This window comes from Apostichopus japonicus, chromosome 8 (genome assembly GCF_037975245.1).
Source record: "Apostichopus japonicus isolate 1M-3 chromosome 8, ASM3797524v1, whole genome shotgun sequence".
NCBI lineage: Eukaryota > Metazoa > Echinodermata > Holothuroidea > Aspidochirotida > Stichopodidae > Apostichopus > Apostichopus japonicus.
In genome coordinates this window covers 29,603,553-29,617,799 of record NC_092568.1, presented here as the reverse complement: position 1 = coordinate 29,617,799, position 14,247 = coordinate 29,603,553, and the positions used below count along the sequence as shown (strand labels likewise).

The window sequence follows — 14,247 nt, the reverse complement described above, 5'->3', positions numbered from 1 at the left end:
ATTATCATAGCTACAAGAACTTACACATAGGTAACATCCAGGACAGTGCCTCTATGTGAATATTATCATAGCTACAAGACCTTACACATAGGTAATGTCCAGGACAGTGCCTCTATGTGAATATTACCCCAGATAAAAGACTGCTATAGGTAACATCCAGGACAGTGCCTCTATGTGAATATTACCCCAGATGAAAGACTGCTATAGGTAACATCCAGGACAGTGCCTCTATGTGAATATTACCCCAGATGAAAGACTGCTATAGGTAACATCCAGGACAGTGCCTCTATGTGAATATTACCCCAGATGAAAGACTGCTATAGGTAACATCCAGGACAGTGCCTCTATGTGAATATTACCCCAGATACGATAATGTTATTACTAGTCAGTGGGCCGACCCCTAAAATCTTACACTTTCGTTGCACCCCTAGAGTCACTAAGGTTTGACAGTCAGAATGCGTTCATATTTTACTCCTTTTGTCATTTCAACTTGTTGTCCAGAGTGAAACGAGTTACTTTTCGAGAAAACAAGCGTTAAATAGGTACTAATTTATACCTGTGTACGTTCCGATACTGTGAAAGTCACCTACCTCGCGTAGCAATATTGACGTTTTAAGCCAATGGTTAAAGGCAGTTTGTGTCTCGTGATCATGTCACCTGACGCTAGAAAGGCTTTGTTGTGGTTTTCAACTTATATCGATCGGCGTCATACCGTTTACCGATACGAACGATGGATGAATGTGTTTGCCATTCTCGAGCAAATAGTACTGAAAAATTGACAAAATTTTCCGAAAAAAGCTGGAACACCTTTAGAACCTGCGCGAAGCAGTGGAGAGATATCGGCCATACTAGATTCAGCCTTATTGCCCTTCAATCGGAGAGTATTTGGACAGGGAATCGAGAGTACGATTCGTTTCGTTATCACAGAGGTTGCTACCAGGACTTCACCAATAAAACGAACATCAGTAAAGCAAGGAAATCTCATGATACTACTTCGGAAGGTGATTTTTATTAATATGATTCCTAAATTCCATCCCCGTACACATATCCAATCAATTTTTAAATCATAATTTTTCCCGTGAGAATCTTTTGACTTACTCTTTTCGAGGCCTGTAGTGATAGGCTTAGGCTCGTATTCGTAACGTGCATATCTATAAACCTAGTGATATTTAACGTAACGAGTGCCTCGAGCATTTGTAAGCCTAACGTTGGGGCATACCGTATACGCCTGGCCTGTCGTTACTAATTTAGCTCATATTTTGAATCCGAACATCAGCTTTTTAGTGCAAGATAGCTTCCTTTTTTTTTAACTTTACATTTTGTTCTTCCTGACTGTGTAGGCCTACCGCTTCTTGTGTTTATAAACATTTTCATTACAATGAAATTCAAGAGAGATGGGGTTGGGTGGACCATTGAGGTGTAGGATAATGATGTACGTAGGCTATGTACTATCCTGTGTTGTCTTGTATCCCCATCTAGCCATTGGTTATCCAAAACTTATCTTTGCCTATGAGCTGCACCAGACCCTGGATTATGCACATGTCCTCTCTCTCACTCGATCCTTACAATATGACACAGTGCTACTATGATTATATTTTTTGCTAGTCAACAACAATTCAGTATGTGTAGTTAAGTCAACTCTCCCAGATGTGTAGCCGTGTATCCCCATAACCAAGGCTTCAGTTATTCAATTTCTATATGTTCTATGATTATGGTTGGCATTCTGGCCCGAGTATATCTTGTTGTCCTTAGCGGAGGCTACAACGGCGGCTTCAATGAAACTATATCTATGATATTTGAATTTAGGCCTATTCTTTGTCCATTATATCATATATTTTATCAGCGACAGCAGTTTCTTTACCATATTTGGCAGGCATACATTCAAATATTAGTGTTGAAATTATTTACTTTCATTCATCCTTTTTTTTAATTGGTCATTCTGATTATAAATTTTAACCACCATCTGTCATATGGGTAAAAGTTTTCCTTGATATTATTTGTTGAGTGCAATGATGATAACATCTCCTATAACTATACTTTTGTGACTGCTAGTAGGTTCGGTGGGTGGGTGGTAATTCATGTTTGTGTTAGATGGATGAAGAAGAGAAATTCCATGTTGATGCTCTGGTAGTCTAAACAGTAAACACATAGATATACTGTAGTATTATAGTACTTGAAAACTTGCACTATTTTTAACATAGCCTCTGCATAACCATGGTTTTCTAAAGGAAAGGCATTATTTAATTCTGTAACTATATATGTATAGTTGAGCGTTCCTAAGTATTTGTTCCTATTTTGGTATTTTTCAGAAGAAACAACTGATGCTCCACCGGCTACCAAGTGGCAACGACGTTCATTCTCCCAACCCAGCCAAGCATCTGCGACCAGAATACTACCACGTGAATGTATTTTTCATCTGGTATCAACGTCAAAACTATGTGGCAAAAGCGGTCACAAATTTATCAGAGACAGGAAAACTGGCAGCAGAAAACAAGAAAAACTTTTCCAATGCTTAACTTTGGATGCAGAAAGACGATTGAAGTCAGCAGCTCTGCAGAGCAATGATGAAAAGTTATTGTTCCAAATAAGAGATAAAGATTTGATTGCTGTTGAAGTTTGCTACCACAGAAACTGTTATTCTTCATATGTTAGAACACATGGAAATGTTGATAGAACTAACCAGCAATCAGCAGAAAATCAAGAAACTGATGCTGAAGCTTTTGAGGATCTTGCTCTTTATGTGGAAGGAACAGTCATAGTGAAGGGGGAAGTTTTGAAAATTTCAAAACTTATGGAACAATACATGGGCTTTGTTCATGCTAAAGGTGGAAGCAATGCACAATTCAGGACAGAAAAACTGAAAAAAAAACTGCTTGCAAGGTTTGGGCCTAAAATCACATTCTGGCGCCCCAAAAAAAGAAACAGATGTGAGTTGATTTACTCAGACTTTCTTCCAAAGGGAGCTCTGCTTGAAAAAAATGTGGATTCAAGTTCAATGAGCAAAGGTTCAGATTGTACTGGAATGAATACAACAAATCCAGGTCAAAGTATACAAGTACAGGAGACAAGAGATCTCTACCACGCTGCTCAAATTTTACGGAGGAGTATGATGGATATTGGTGATGGACTGCAGTGGCCACCAACAAGCAACCAGTTGAATAGCTCTGATGTAGATAAAATCATTCCTTTGCAACTCCATAACTTTCTTGCTTTATTGATTTCACCAGACTGTGAAGAGTTGATGTTTGAAGATAAGGAGAAGGTCAGGCTGCCTAAGGACATGATGGTTCGGGTAGAATCTATCGCTCAAGACATACTCTTTGCCCACTATCGAGGAAGAGTTGCCACTCCCAAACATGTTGCACTTGGAGTCAGCATTCGACATCTGAGCAAAAACGTCCAAATTTTGGGAATGATGAACAGGTTTGGGCATTCTGTTTCACTAAGCTACTTGCAGGAGCTTGATACTGCCATTGCGAATGAAGTAGTGAAGAAAAACAGTGTTATGCCAGAAAACATTATGCCTTCTCAATATACCACTTTAGTTTTTGACAATATAGACCTGATGGAGGAAACACTGTCTGGAAAGGGCACCACTCATAACACCAATGGAATTGTTATTCAGAGGAATGCAGTAAGAGAGATAGAGGCCCATACCACCCCAGAAGTTAAACGAACAAGAGAACGTTCTTTTGCAAGCCCTATCCAGCCACTTCCACAGTACTTCCAAACTAAAAGGGAAGGACCAGGGGAATTTCAGTTGGATTCCTCATTGTTGACTGAAGACAAGTCGCCAGGTAGTGGTGCCCTTTCGTTAGATTTTGCTTGGCTGCTTCTTCGTTCCTACTCCTTAAACGATGCAACAATGCAAGAGTTGCATGAAGTGTCTACTGCTACAACAACAGATTATTCATTAGACATGCCCTCGACAAGTCAAGAAATGTCTGTGACCGGGCCAGCAGCAACAAGGCAGACTGCACAACAGACAGTACCTGGTTGGTCTGCCTTTAATTCAATGCAGACAGAAGATGTTCCCAAAATCAGCAGAATTGGTTACTTGCCAGTAATTCCAGCTAGTCCCACTGAGATGTCAACTGTATACTCCTTGCTTGTAAAATCGTTGTAAATTTGCTCAAAGCTAGATCAAGAAGAGGTAGTTGTTGTGCTCGATGAGGCAATATACTGTAAAGCACAGCAGGTTCTTTGGAAAGAGAAGGAGAAAATTAGCAAGATTGTCTTACGACTGGGAGCTTTCCACACAACCTGTGTTATGCTGGCAGTGATAGGGAAAAGATTCAGGGATGCAGGCTTGGAAGACATACTGATTGAATCGGGCATTCTTGCTTCTGGCTCAATGAATGGTGTGATGAATGGAAAGCACTACAACAGAGCAACCCGAATCTTCAAGATCGTTTACGAAGCTCTTCATCGTTTACGCTGGCAGTCATTTTTGGAGACACAGGACATGGTCGCACATGCAGAAATTAAGGACAAAGTTGTCGGTCAACTTAAACTCATCGGAAGTGATGCTAAAAAGCTTCAAAGGTACCTGACAAATGAAGACTTTCAGAAACTTCAGGACATGTACACTGAATTCTGCCTGGGTCATCAATCTGAGATGTTTTCTTTCTGGTCATCTTTCCTGGACATGATGCAAGATAAGCTGAATTTTATCAGAGCAACAAGAACAGGCAATTTTAAGTTACACCTTGCTGCAATTCGATCTATGTTGCCTTGGATGTGTGCATATGACAGGCACAATTATATGAGGTATTGCTCAGTTTACTGGTTAGAGATGATGGTTTTACCAAACACCTATCCCAGTGTTAGCCAGCAGCTACATTCAGGCGAGTTCGTTGTTCAACGCTCGAGAAACAACAAGTTTGGACAGGTGGCCTGTGACATGGCCATTGAGCAGACCTTCAATAAAGATACCAAGTCTCCAGGTGGAATTATTGGGTTTAGTCTTAAGAGTGGTGCTGTGGCAAAGTGGATACTGTCATCCCCAGAGAGAGCTGCAACTGTGGCCAAATGCAGAGAACTGGCAGGACTAAATGACAGCTCTGTCTGGCATCATAAGGACCAAAGTCGACTTCAGAGGGATGAGGAAGATGTCTTAAGAGTGATGGATACCGTTGAAGGTTTTGCAAATCCGTTCACTGAAGATTGCGACCAGCTAATGCATCTCACAGCAGGATATGTCCCTCCTCCTGAAGTTCATTCTGATTTGTTGAGTGCAAAAGCCATTGGTGAGGAAAGGTTTTTAAAATTTGTGAATGATAGGCTCTTGACAAACAACACAGACTTTTATTCCACACTGAAGCTTTCGAAATTGAAAACTTTCAACAGCATAAAGAAAGTGGTAAAAGTCTCTCCCACAGTTAATGTTCAGGAAGATCGAAATCTCTTCAGCTCGATATTGGTGATCAATAACAATCTCCAACGGAAAGTCGATCTTCAGGATATGTTCACCTACACTCTTGGAACCTATCCATATTCCCTCGCCACACCTGGAGGATGTTTGGTCAAGACTTGCAAGTCAAAACTTCTCCAACTCCTAGAAAAGGACCATGCACCAATGGAAGTCAAAAGGGTAGCTGAACAGAATCCTGCTTGGATATTTGATGCAATGGCTGTGTTACAGCAACTTGTTAATTGTGATGCTTCTACATTTGGTGAATTTGCAGAGAAAGTCCTAAGCATGCTTTTAACAGTCACAAGATCTTCAAGATGCAAAAGGGTGGATTTTGTTCCAGATAGATATCTACCATTGAGCATCAAAACTGCTGAGCGACAAAGTAGGGCTTCTTCAGGAGACATGCGAGTTAAAGTCATGTCAGCCGCACAGAAAAAACCAATGCAGTGGAAGAAATATCTTGCAAATGGCCAAAACAAGAGTGAACTTATCCAATTTCTGTTTGATGAATGGAGGAAACCACACTTTGCAAGAAAGCTACAAGGTATAAAATTGGTTGTTGCTCATGGAGAAAAGTGTCACTCTCTAACAAGTGATGGGACTCAAATATCATCGGTGGAGATTCCAGAATTGTTCTGTAACCATGAAGAAGCAGACACACGGATGTTTTTACATGCTGAACACGCTGCAAAAGACCATCCAGCTGTTGTTATAAGAAGTCCAGATACAGATGTTGCAGTCTTGGGTGTGACTCATTATCAGTCTATCCAATCTTGTTTGTACTTTGACACTGGCACTAAGAACAAGAGAAGAATTATTGACATTGGAAGCATATCAACATCGTTAGGCATAGATAAGGCAAGAGGCTTGCTTGGATTGCATGCATTTACCGGCTGTGACTCTGTTAGTTCATTTTACGGTAAAGGGAAAGCAAAGAGCCTATCCAGTTTCCTAAATGATGATGGTGCTGTTAGTGCCATGAATCAGCTTGGATCCCATGCAGTAGTAACTGAATCTCTGCTCATTGAGTGTGAAACTTTTGTTTGTAAGCTGTACGGTTCTGAAACAACAACATCAGTGAATCAGCTTAGACATGAGAATTTTACAAGAACTCAAGTGAAAAGCTCGCACCTACCACCAAACAAGGATTCTTTGTCTTTACACATCAAGAGGGCAAATTATCAGGCATATATCTGGAGAAATGCTCTAAAAGCATTCCCTGAACTCCCTACCCCTATTGGACAGGGCTGGAAAATGGACGGGACTGGAATTGTAATTGCTTGGATGACATTACCTCCAGCTCCAAAGGCAATAATGGAACTTTTAAGCTGTCGTTGCAAAAAGAACTGCTCTACAAATGTTTGCCAATGCAAAAAAAATTCACTCAACTGCACAGAAGCTTGCACATGCAAGACATGTACCAATAGGAGAGATGCTGCTTCTGCTGGTTACAACGATGATGCTAATGATTATGGAGACAGTGATGAAGAAGAGATCTTAGAATAGAATTTCAACTTAATGGTAGTCTGCACTGGCCCCAAATTATAGCATGCTTAAATCGCTAGCAGTTTTGAAAAAATGACTTTCCTTGAGGTTTTTACTTTCCAACATGTTTTCAAACATTCTTATTCTAAATTCATATTTATATATCTGGCATATTTGGGGCCAGTGCAGCATTCCTTTAAAAGAATAGTCCAGGTCAAAATCTCATTTTGATATGTTAAAGAGGAACATAATCTAATCATTCTAGTTGACATTTAACTCCTATGTACCTTTTTTGAGATATTGACAGTTGAAGTTGCCACCTTTCGTACCATGATTAACTTGGAACAAACAGGTGAGCTGTCATAGTTACACACTTAGTTACAAATAATGTTTTGTTTTTCTTTATTTTTCAGTCTATTGATTTCACCTTGGATTTGGTTACTAGTTTGTCTAAAGGGGATTTGAAGTTTATAAATTACCAATACCAATGGTACATTTATTTTATGGATCCATCCAATTGTGGAAAATTAAAAAATTAAAGGTACATTTTAAAGGAAAACAATTGTACAATAGGGTGTCTTGCTGATGTGCAAACATGTTGTCACTTATGGTGTTTCCTTATATGATAATAAGTTGTTCTGCTGATAAATCATGTTTTTGAAAGATAGATTTCAAACTTAAGTATAATTTATCAATGCAATTTAACCATTTTTTTTGTAATAGCAGGATCAAGGTTTGTCAAGTTCCAAGCAATGGCACACATGGGTAAAATTGATGATTTTTTATTTCAAGCAATGGCTCAAGATGTCCAATAACACTTGTCATGACTGATTTAATTACCAAATGAACCTGTTTTTCTCCTCATGTTTGAAATATGCCCTTGATGCTGCTACAAACACATGCTTCAATTTGTTATAAATGTGTTCTTTTTGTATATGCACCTTGACGTTTTCCAGAAAGTGTATGTGTTTTTTTTGGGGGGGGGGGGGGGGGTGGCAGGGGTAGAAACAAATTAGAGTGATGAAATACAGATCCAAAATGTTAATCGTCATTAAATTGTGACCCAAGTTTCAATGCCTTTTTTAAAATTTGTATGTGGATGATAGGCTACTGTTGACGAATTTTTTGTATCTCATAAAATCAATATATTTAACAATTCCCAGGGGGTTCTGACCGGCTGACCCCCTTTGGATCTTCTGTTGCATGATGCATTTATATTTAAAAAGGAATGAGCTCAATAAGTGAACTATTGAGCCAATGTATTTAATTACTTAACATCACTCAGTATTCCCCTCACAGATTAAGTTAAACTTACAAGAAACTACATGAAAAACATTTTTGTACATAACATAGCACAAGTCCTTTTGGTGGCATCTGTTAATATGCAACACAGCTCATTTCTTAACAATTTTCCTTCTTTGCAAAACTATTTTGTTATATTTCATATCATGTAATATATTTCATTTCAGGTCAAGGCGGTGGATGAATGGTTTGTTTTTCCAAAAAAATAAATGCACTTGTATTCAAAATATCAACAAATATTAATGTATTTCCAACAGTTAAGTATCCCTTGAGGTCATGACTTTGACCTTCGACCTTTTCACTTTATGTCCATGTTTTGGTCCAGTGGCGGAGATTTCTTGTCAGAAGTGGGGGGGTTGCAGGCCATTGATGAAATAAAAAGTCATAACTGCTGGCTCACTATCTAAGTGGAGCGCCACCATAAGTTGGAGCGAAGTGCACAAGAATATTTTGGCAAATATTGCCTCCCAGATTGCAGTAAATGGCACTGCCCTGGCCTTAAAAAGCTGGATTTAACCAGGGGGACATGTATGCAGGATTTTCTAACCCGGGGGGCGCGTATTACTATCTAAGCGGAGCGCCACCATTGGTTGGCGCGCAGCGTACAAGACAATTTCTGGTTTTGGTACCCCCAGATCACCGGAAATGGCACTTGAAATGGTTTGAAACTGACCAACCATATGTACACTTTTGCCTGACAACCAAGTTTTTTCCAAATACTTTTTTTCTCATCTATAACCTTTTTGAAGATTGTCACCAGTCACACATCATGTTCGACTTCATCACATATCCTGTGGATCATTGCTTTTGTAGGTGATTCTTCATCGCGGCCCACAATATCCGTCAGCCCCACTGTTCAGAATTTGAAAATTCACAATTCTCGTGAATAAATTCACTTCAAAACATACCCATACTGTTGCACAAAATATCATCTATGGGCAACCGATATAGAAAAAACCTCCTTCAAACCCTAACAGACGGGTCAAAATTGCACGAGTATGATGAAGTATGATGAAGAATGTTGGTTAGGGAATTTTCGAAAATTCAGACGGCTACTAAAAAATTTCGTTGAAGGAAATAAAAATATACCAGATATTTCCGAAACCGAACACTACACACATCGACAGTTTTGACCATGGGCGCAGATCAGTCTTGGATAATGGTGGGGACGCGTGTCTGTTCTATGACACTATCTAAGCGGAGCGCGACCATGGGTTCGCGCGTAGCGTACGATTTTTTGGGGCAAATATACCTCCCAGATCGCCGGAAATAACACTTCCCAGACCTAACGATGCTCCTAAACCTCCTTAAGTTTTAGATCTCATTGCTTAGAAATTTAGTTTGGAGAAATACATGGGCGTCTGCAGAAAGAAAATCAGGGGACAAATAATCCAAGTAGACTTTTGTATATACGATGGGTTTGGGGTCCTCTCCCAGAAAACAAATATAGACTGCTGCAAATGCGATTTCCGTCCTATATTTAACAACTGTGGATAAAATACAATAAAATGAGAACTGCTGCATGTCATTTGCACAATGCTGGATCAAACTGCGCCAAAGTTCCATACAGGGGAACTTGAAATGCAAAGACAAATTGGTGGGGACACGGTATATCATGTCCCCACTACTGAAAAAGTTGGTGGGGACGCGTCCCGCTGTCCTCACCAGGATCTGCGCCCATGGTTTGGAGGCTGTTTATCGTGGAACGCCATTTTCATGCTCACTGATATGATGTGATATCTGCTGTTTGCTTTACAAATTCGAATAATTTTGTCACTGTTCCTCTTTCTCTTCCCGTTTTCTTGCTGTATTTTCTACTCCATCCTTTGGTCCTTTTCTCTCTTTCTTCTTTTTCTTTTCCTTCCTTCACCTCGTTGAAGTTGGCAAGTGTATACAGTTCCAAAGCTATTCAACAGCAACAAAACGTTTTTTTGTGTATTTCTGTTGTGGGGTGAAGTTAGCGCTATGAGCTACAAGTTCCAATGCGCAAGGTGGGGGAAAGGGGCTAGAAATAATGTGTCGGTCAATTCTAACTCGGTTTTCGGTCGTTAATTGTTGATGTAGCCTACCAGGTAAAAGGTTGAAATGACTTTAACAATTTCAAATTTAATAATTTGATTTATTATGCCATTTGGAGCACATAACATAGGCTATAACAGAACATTACTGGCAAAAACTAGGGGGGGTTGATTGTGTGGGCCAACCCCCCCTCTTCAAAAAGTGGGGGGGTTAAAACCCCCCCAACCCCCCCCTGTTTCTCCGCCACTGTTTTGGTCATTTGTATATTTCATTCGTATATTTCATTGTCTGCAGTTATCATTGACATTGCCTGAATTTTTATTTTTCAGCAAAAAATAAATAGCAGAACTACTATATGGCGTTACAGTGTGTGAATTTTCCCCCTCAAAATCCTTCGATTTCTCAAAGAGTAACTCGCTTTTCACTGGACAACAAGTGAAAATATATTGTTCAGGTGTTCCTCAACCATACCCAACCATCAAACCTTAGTGACTAAAGAATGCAACGGATGTCAATTTTTAAGCATATATTTGGGGTTCGGCCCACTGACTATACTTAATACAATTATTTCCTTTTCCAACAGGAGGATCCCAAAGTACCCACCATCAGACAAAGGATATGGTCAAGAGCAATTTTGAGAAACAGGTGAAATAATTTCAATCATGCTTTGTAGAGATTATATAGTTTCCATGGTTACTGGCACAGATCAATTTGATTTCCAAAATTAATGTACAAATATTTAATGTGATTGGAACAAGACCACCAATGTAGAGAATCTTAATGAATTCTCGTCGATTTAAATATTTTTCTGTTTCTGCTTTTTTGTAGCTGGACTGAAATTCCTGGAGCTGACCCATTCCAGTTCTGTAGGCAAACAGTGTTCTTCAAAACAGCTCTAATGGCGATGCAGGCTTACAGTGGTAAGGAATTGTCTCTATTTTGCAAATTGTTTTTAACATATATGTATGTATGTATGTTTGTATTTTAGATCCTCCTGCAAGTAGGAACTCGCAAAGAAGCCATCATTGGCTTATCAAAGCTGCAAGCTGACCAAAGTCAGTCTCTTACATTCATATTTAAAGTCCATGATTATGAATATTCACTTGTCAACAACTCTGTAACTGGACGACATGCATTAATCTTGGAGTGACTCGAACTGGGGACCTTATGATTGGAAGGCACCGGCCTTAACCACTGGGCTAACACTCCTATATATGGGAGTCCTCCTATATATGGGAGAACAAGTTAAATATGAGAAATGCTAGTTATGTATCAGTGGTAGATCCAAACTCCCTCAGAAGAGGGGGGCTCAGAAGATGGGGCTCAGAAGAGGGGGGCTCAGAAGAGGGTGCTCTGGAGGGAAGTAACAGGAAATTGATCAGTATAAGAAAATATTGGGGCACAAAGTATGGAGTGCCCAAATATAGTACATTTTCCCACTGTGTACATTTTTGTTGCATTTTGAAATAAGGATTCATTTGAAAATATAAAAATATAAAAGATCCAATGGTATGTTGTAATATACCATTTCTGATGCAGAGTATCAAAACAGGTCTGTAACAATTTGGAGTTTAATTTTAATGAAGACACAAGAAGTAGACAAAGGAAGAACTTTAGAGTTTAAATTGTAAATATGGATACAGGAAAGAGATAAAAGCAAAATCAAGCGATGTCAATGTTCAGTTCCTTCAAAGAACCTTGTCATGTGACATTTCCTGTCAATAAGACTTGGGTATACCACCTTTTGTTTTGTTTTTTTAATCATTTCTTTTACTTTTTTCAAATTTTCAGACAGTCCGAAGGAAGAGTTTTTACCGTCCCCCGACGAACTGCTAGACTCTGAAGAGTTGTCTCCTGTCAAAGAGAGCAAGAATTTCCAGTATCTTTTGCGACTCGGAATGGAAAAATTAAACCAATCCTGAAAATAAAAGTTGGAAAATGTCGTTTGGACTTTCACGAGGAAAAACTGGAAGGCTAATTATCAAGAAAGTCGATGTAGTCCATTGTCAGTGTGAAGCGATAGACTTTATGTAATTTGAATAACGAGGCAATGTAAAAAAATGATCATGGTATGACCAGTGAAAATGAATGGTTTGATTAATATTACCAAAATTAATCACAAAGAGTCCATCGTTAGGCTGGATAAATTGGAATAAAGATGGAATTGCAAAAGGTGACACCCAAAAATTAGCGTACTGGCAAGAACGACAAGTTTTTTCGAAAATCGCGCCCTTACAAAGGGATCTACAAAAACCTGACGGACGGACAGATGATGGTCAACATATTATAAAAGAATAAACACAAGTTTGTTTGTGACATGATATGAACATGAGAGATCAGAAACAAATCCTTGGTTCTTGTCTAATTGAGCTTATCCAACCTTAAATTGGGGGCTGAACCATTTCATTACCAATGAAGCAGCTAGGGAACCAACATAGCTTACATATTATGTAACCAGCTTAGGGATGATGCTTAAAATATATGTGATGAAACCTGGGAAGTTTAAAATAAACATTTTTGCTGCTAAGTCTCCTGTTGTATATGTGAACTGAGTTACATGAATGTAATGGTAATAGCTTTCAGCAATTAGACTTTCATTGTGGATATTAAGCTCAGGCTATTTTAATTGAGAATGTCATTTGTATTGCCACAAATTATGCTAGAAAGTATAATACTTGTCACTCATCTTCAAACTACAGCATCCTCTCATAGCTTTTTTTTTTCTTTTTTTTTTGAGTTTGAAATATCTGAGAATGATTTCATGGGTGAGAGATCCCTGGAAAATACTTTTGAAAGTTAATTTATTCTGAGAACTTTAAGATTGGAAACTATTCTGATGAGAAAGAAAAAAGACACTGCTGTATAGGATAGCTGGCAAAGTTTGATATTTCTGAGAGGGTAAAGAAGTTTTATTTGCGTACACAGAATAGGATGTGTGACCTTATATAAGATGGCTTATAAGTTTTGAGAGAGCAATTACATATTTAAATGGTTTTGAACCTTTGACCTTGTAAAACATTGTTGGTTGAAAGAGCAAACGATTTCCTTTATGTCTGAAACTTAATTTGAACCTAATCTTGGTACAATATAGTGACTGTGTTTCTGAAAGTAGCTTCCTGTTTTTCGAGGGTGGGGGGGGGGGGGAGGTTAAGGCTGGAGTCGAACATGTGAACTTGTAAAACGTGGCTAATTATGTTTCTGTTTGTCTGATATGAGATATGGATATGTGACTTTGTAAAAAGCTAGTGAAGATGAATTTTTGATATGATCATTTTCCTTTTGCTTGTATAGGTATAATGAACTGAGCTGGAAACATGGTTTCTTGTTGATAATTTTTGTTACCAATATTTTGTCTTGCTTTCTGTGTCTTGTATGGTGTCTAACTTCTGTGGAAATTTTGACAGTCTGCCTTATTTCCAATGTGGGGTCACCGATGCATCACAAAAATAAAATGCTTCTGGGGAAAGACCTGAAACCCCATCCACCACTGCCCATCCCTACCCCCCCTGCCCCCTCCCCACCACCAGTTTTGGTGCTTTCTACTCTCTACTCAGGCTATTTGAAAACTGATCTAGTTTACATGCTCTTATCAAGGAATGAATCCAATGTACATTGAAATATAAACTGCATTCACAACTCAACACAACCAGCAGTTTTTGAGTTGAACCAAATTTAAAGCTGAGATGGCTACACATCAAACGTCAAATGTATGGTGATGCAAATTTTCTTGAATCGGACCATTTTGAATACACAGTTTTACTGTACAGGGGCGTCAGAGCCGGTACGGCAGGTCCGGCGAACGCCGCACCAATATTCACGGCGCAAAAAAGAAAAAAGGGGAAAAAAGTAGGACTTAGAAAAAAAAAATGGCAAAAAATAAAGAACCAAAATGAAACATACTTCAAAATGTGTTTCAGAAGATTAATCAGGTGGCAGGGGTCTTGTTTTCAAGCTCGAGAAGTGCCATTTCCTGCAATCTGGGAGACATTTTTCAAAATTGTCTCCATTACGCTATGCGCCAACTA

At 39.0% G+C, this 14,247-nt stretch overlaps 1 protein-coding gene across 4 annotated transcripts in view; it reads left to right on the top strand.

Annotated features, from left to right (window-relative positions):
- The window catches only part of LOC139971491 (nuclear pore complex protein Nup133-like), a 41,155-nt gene extending 27,596 nt beyond the window's left edge, over window positions 1–13,559 (top strand). For all 4 annotated transcript variants that reach the window (XM_071978020.1, XM_071978018.1, XM_071978019.1 and 1 more), the window contains exons 33-35: window positions 10,806–10,867; window positions 11,051–11,142; window positions 12,014–13,559. In XM_071978020.1, coding sequence (XP_071834121.1) covers window positions 10,806–10,867; window positions 11,051–11,142; window positions 12,014–12,144 — 285 coding nt within the window. In that variant the 3' untranslated portion in view covers window positions 12,145–13,559. The remainder of the gene's footprint in view (window positions 1–10,805; window positions 10,868–11,050; window positions 11,143–12,013) is intronic.
- The last annotated feature ends 688 nt before the right edge of the window (window positions 13,560–14,247 follow it).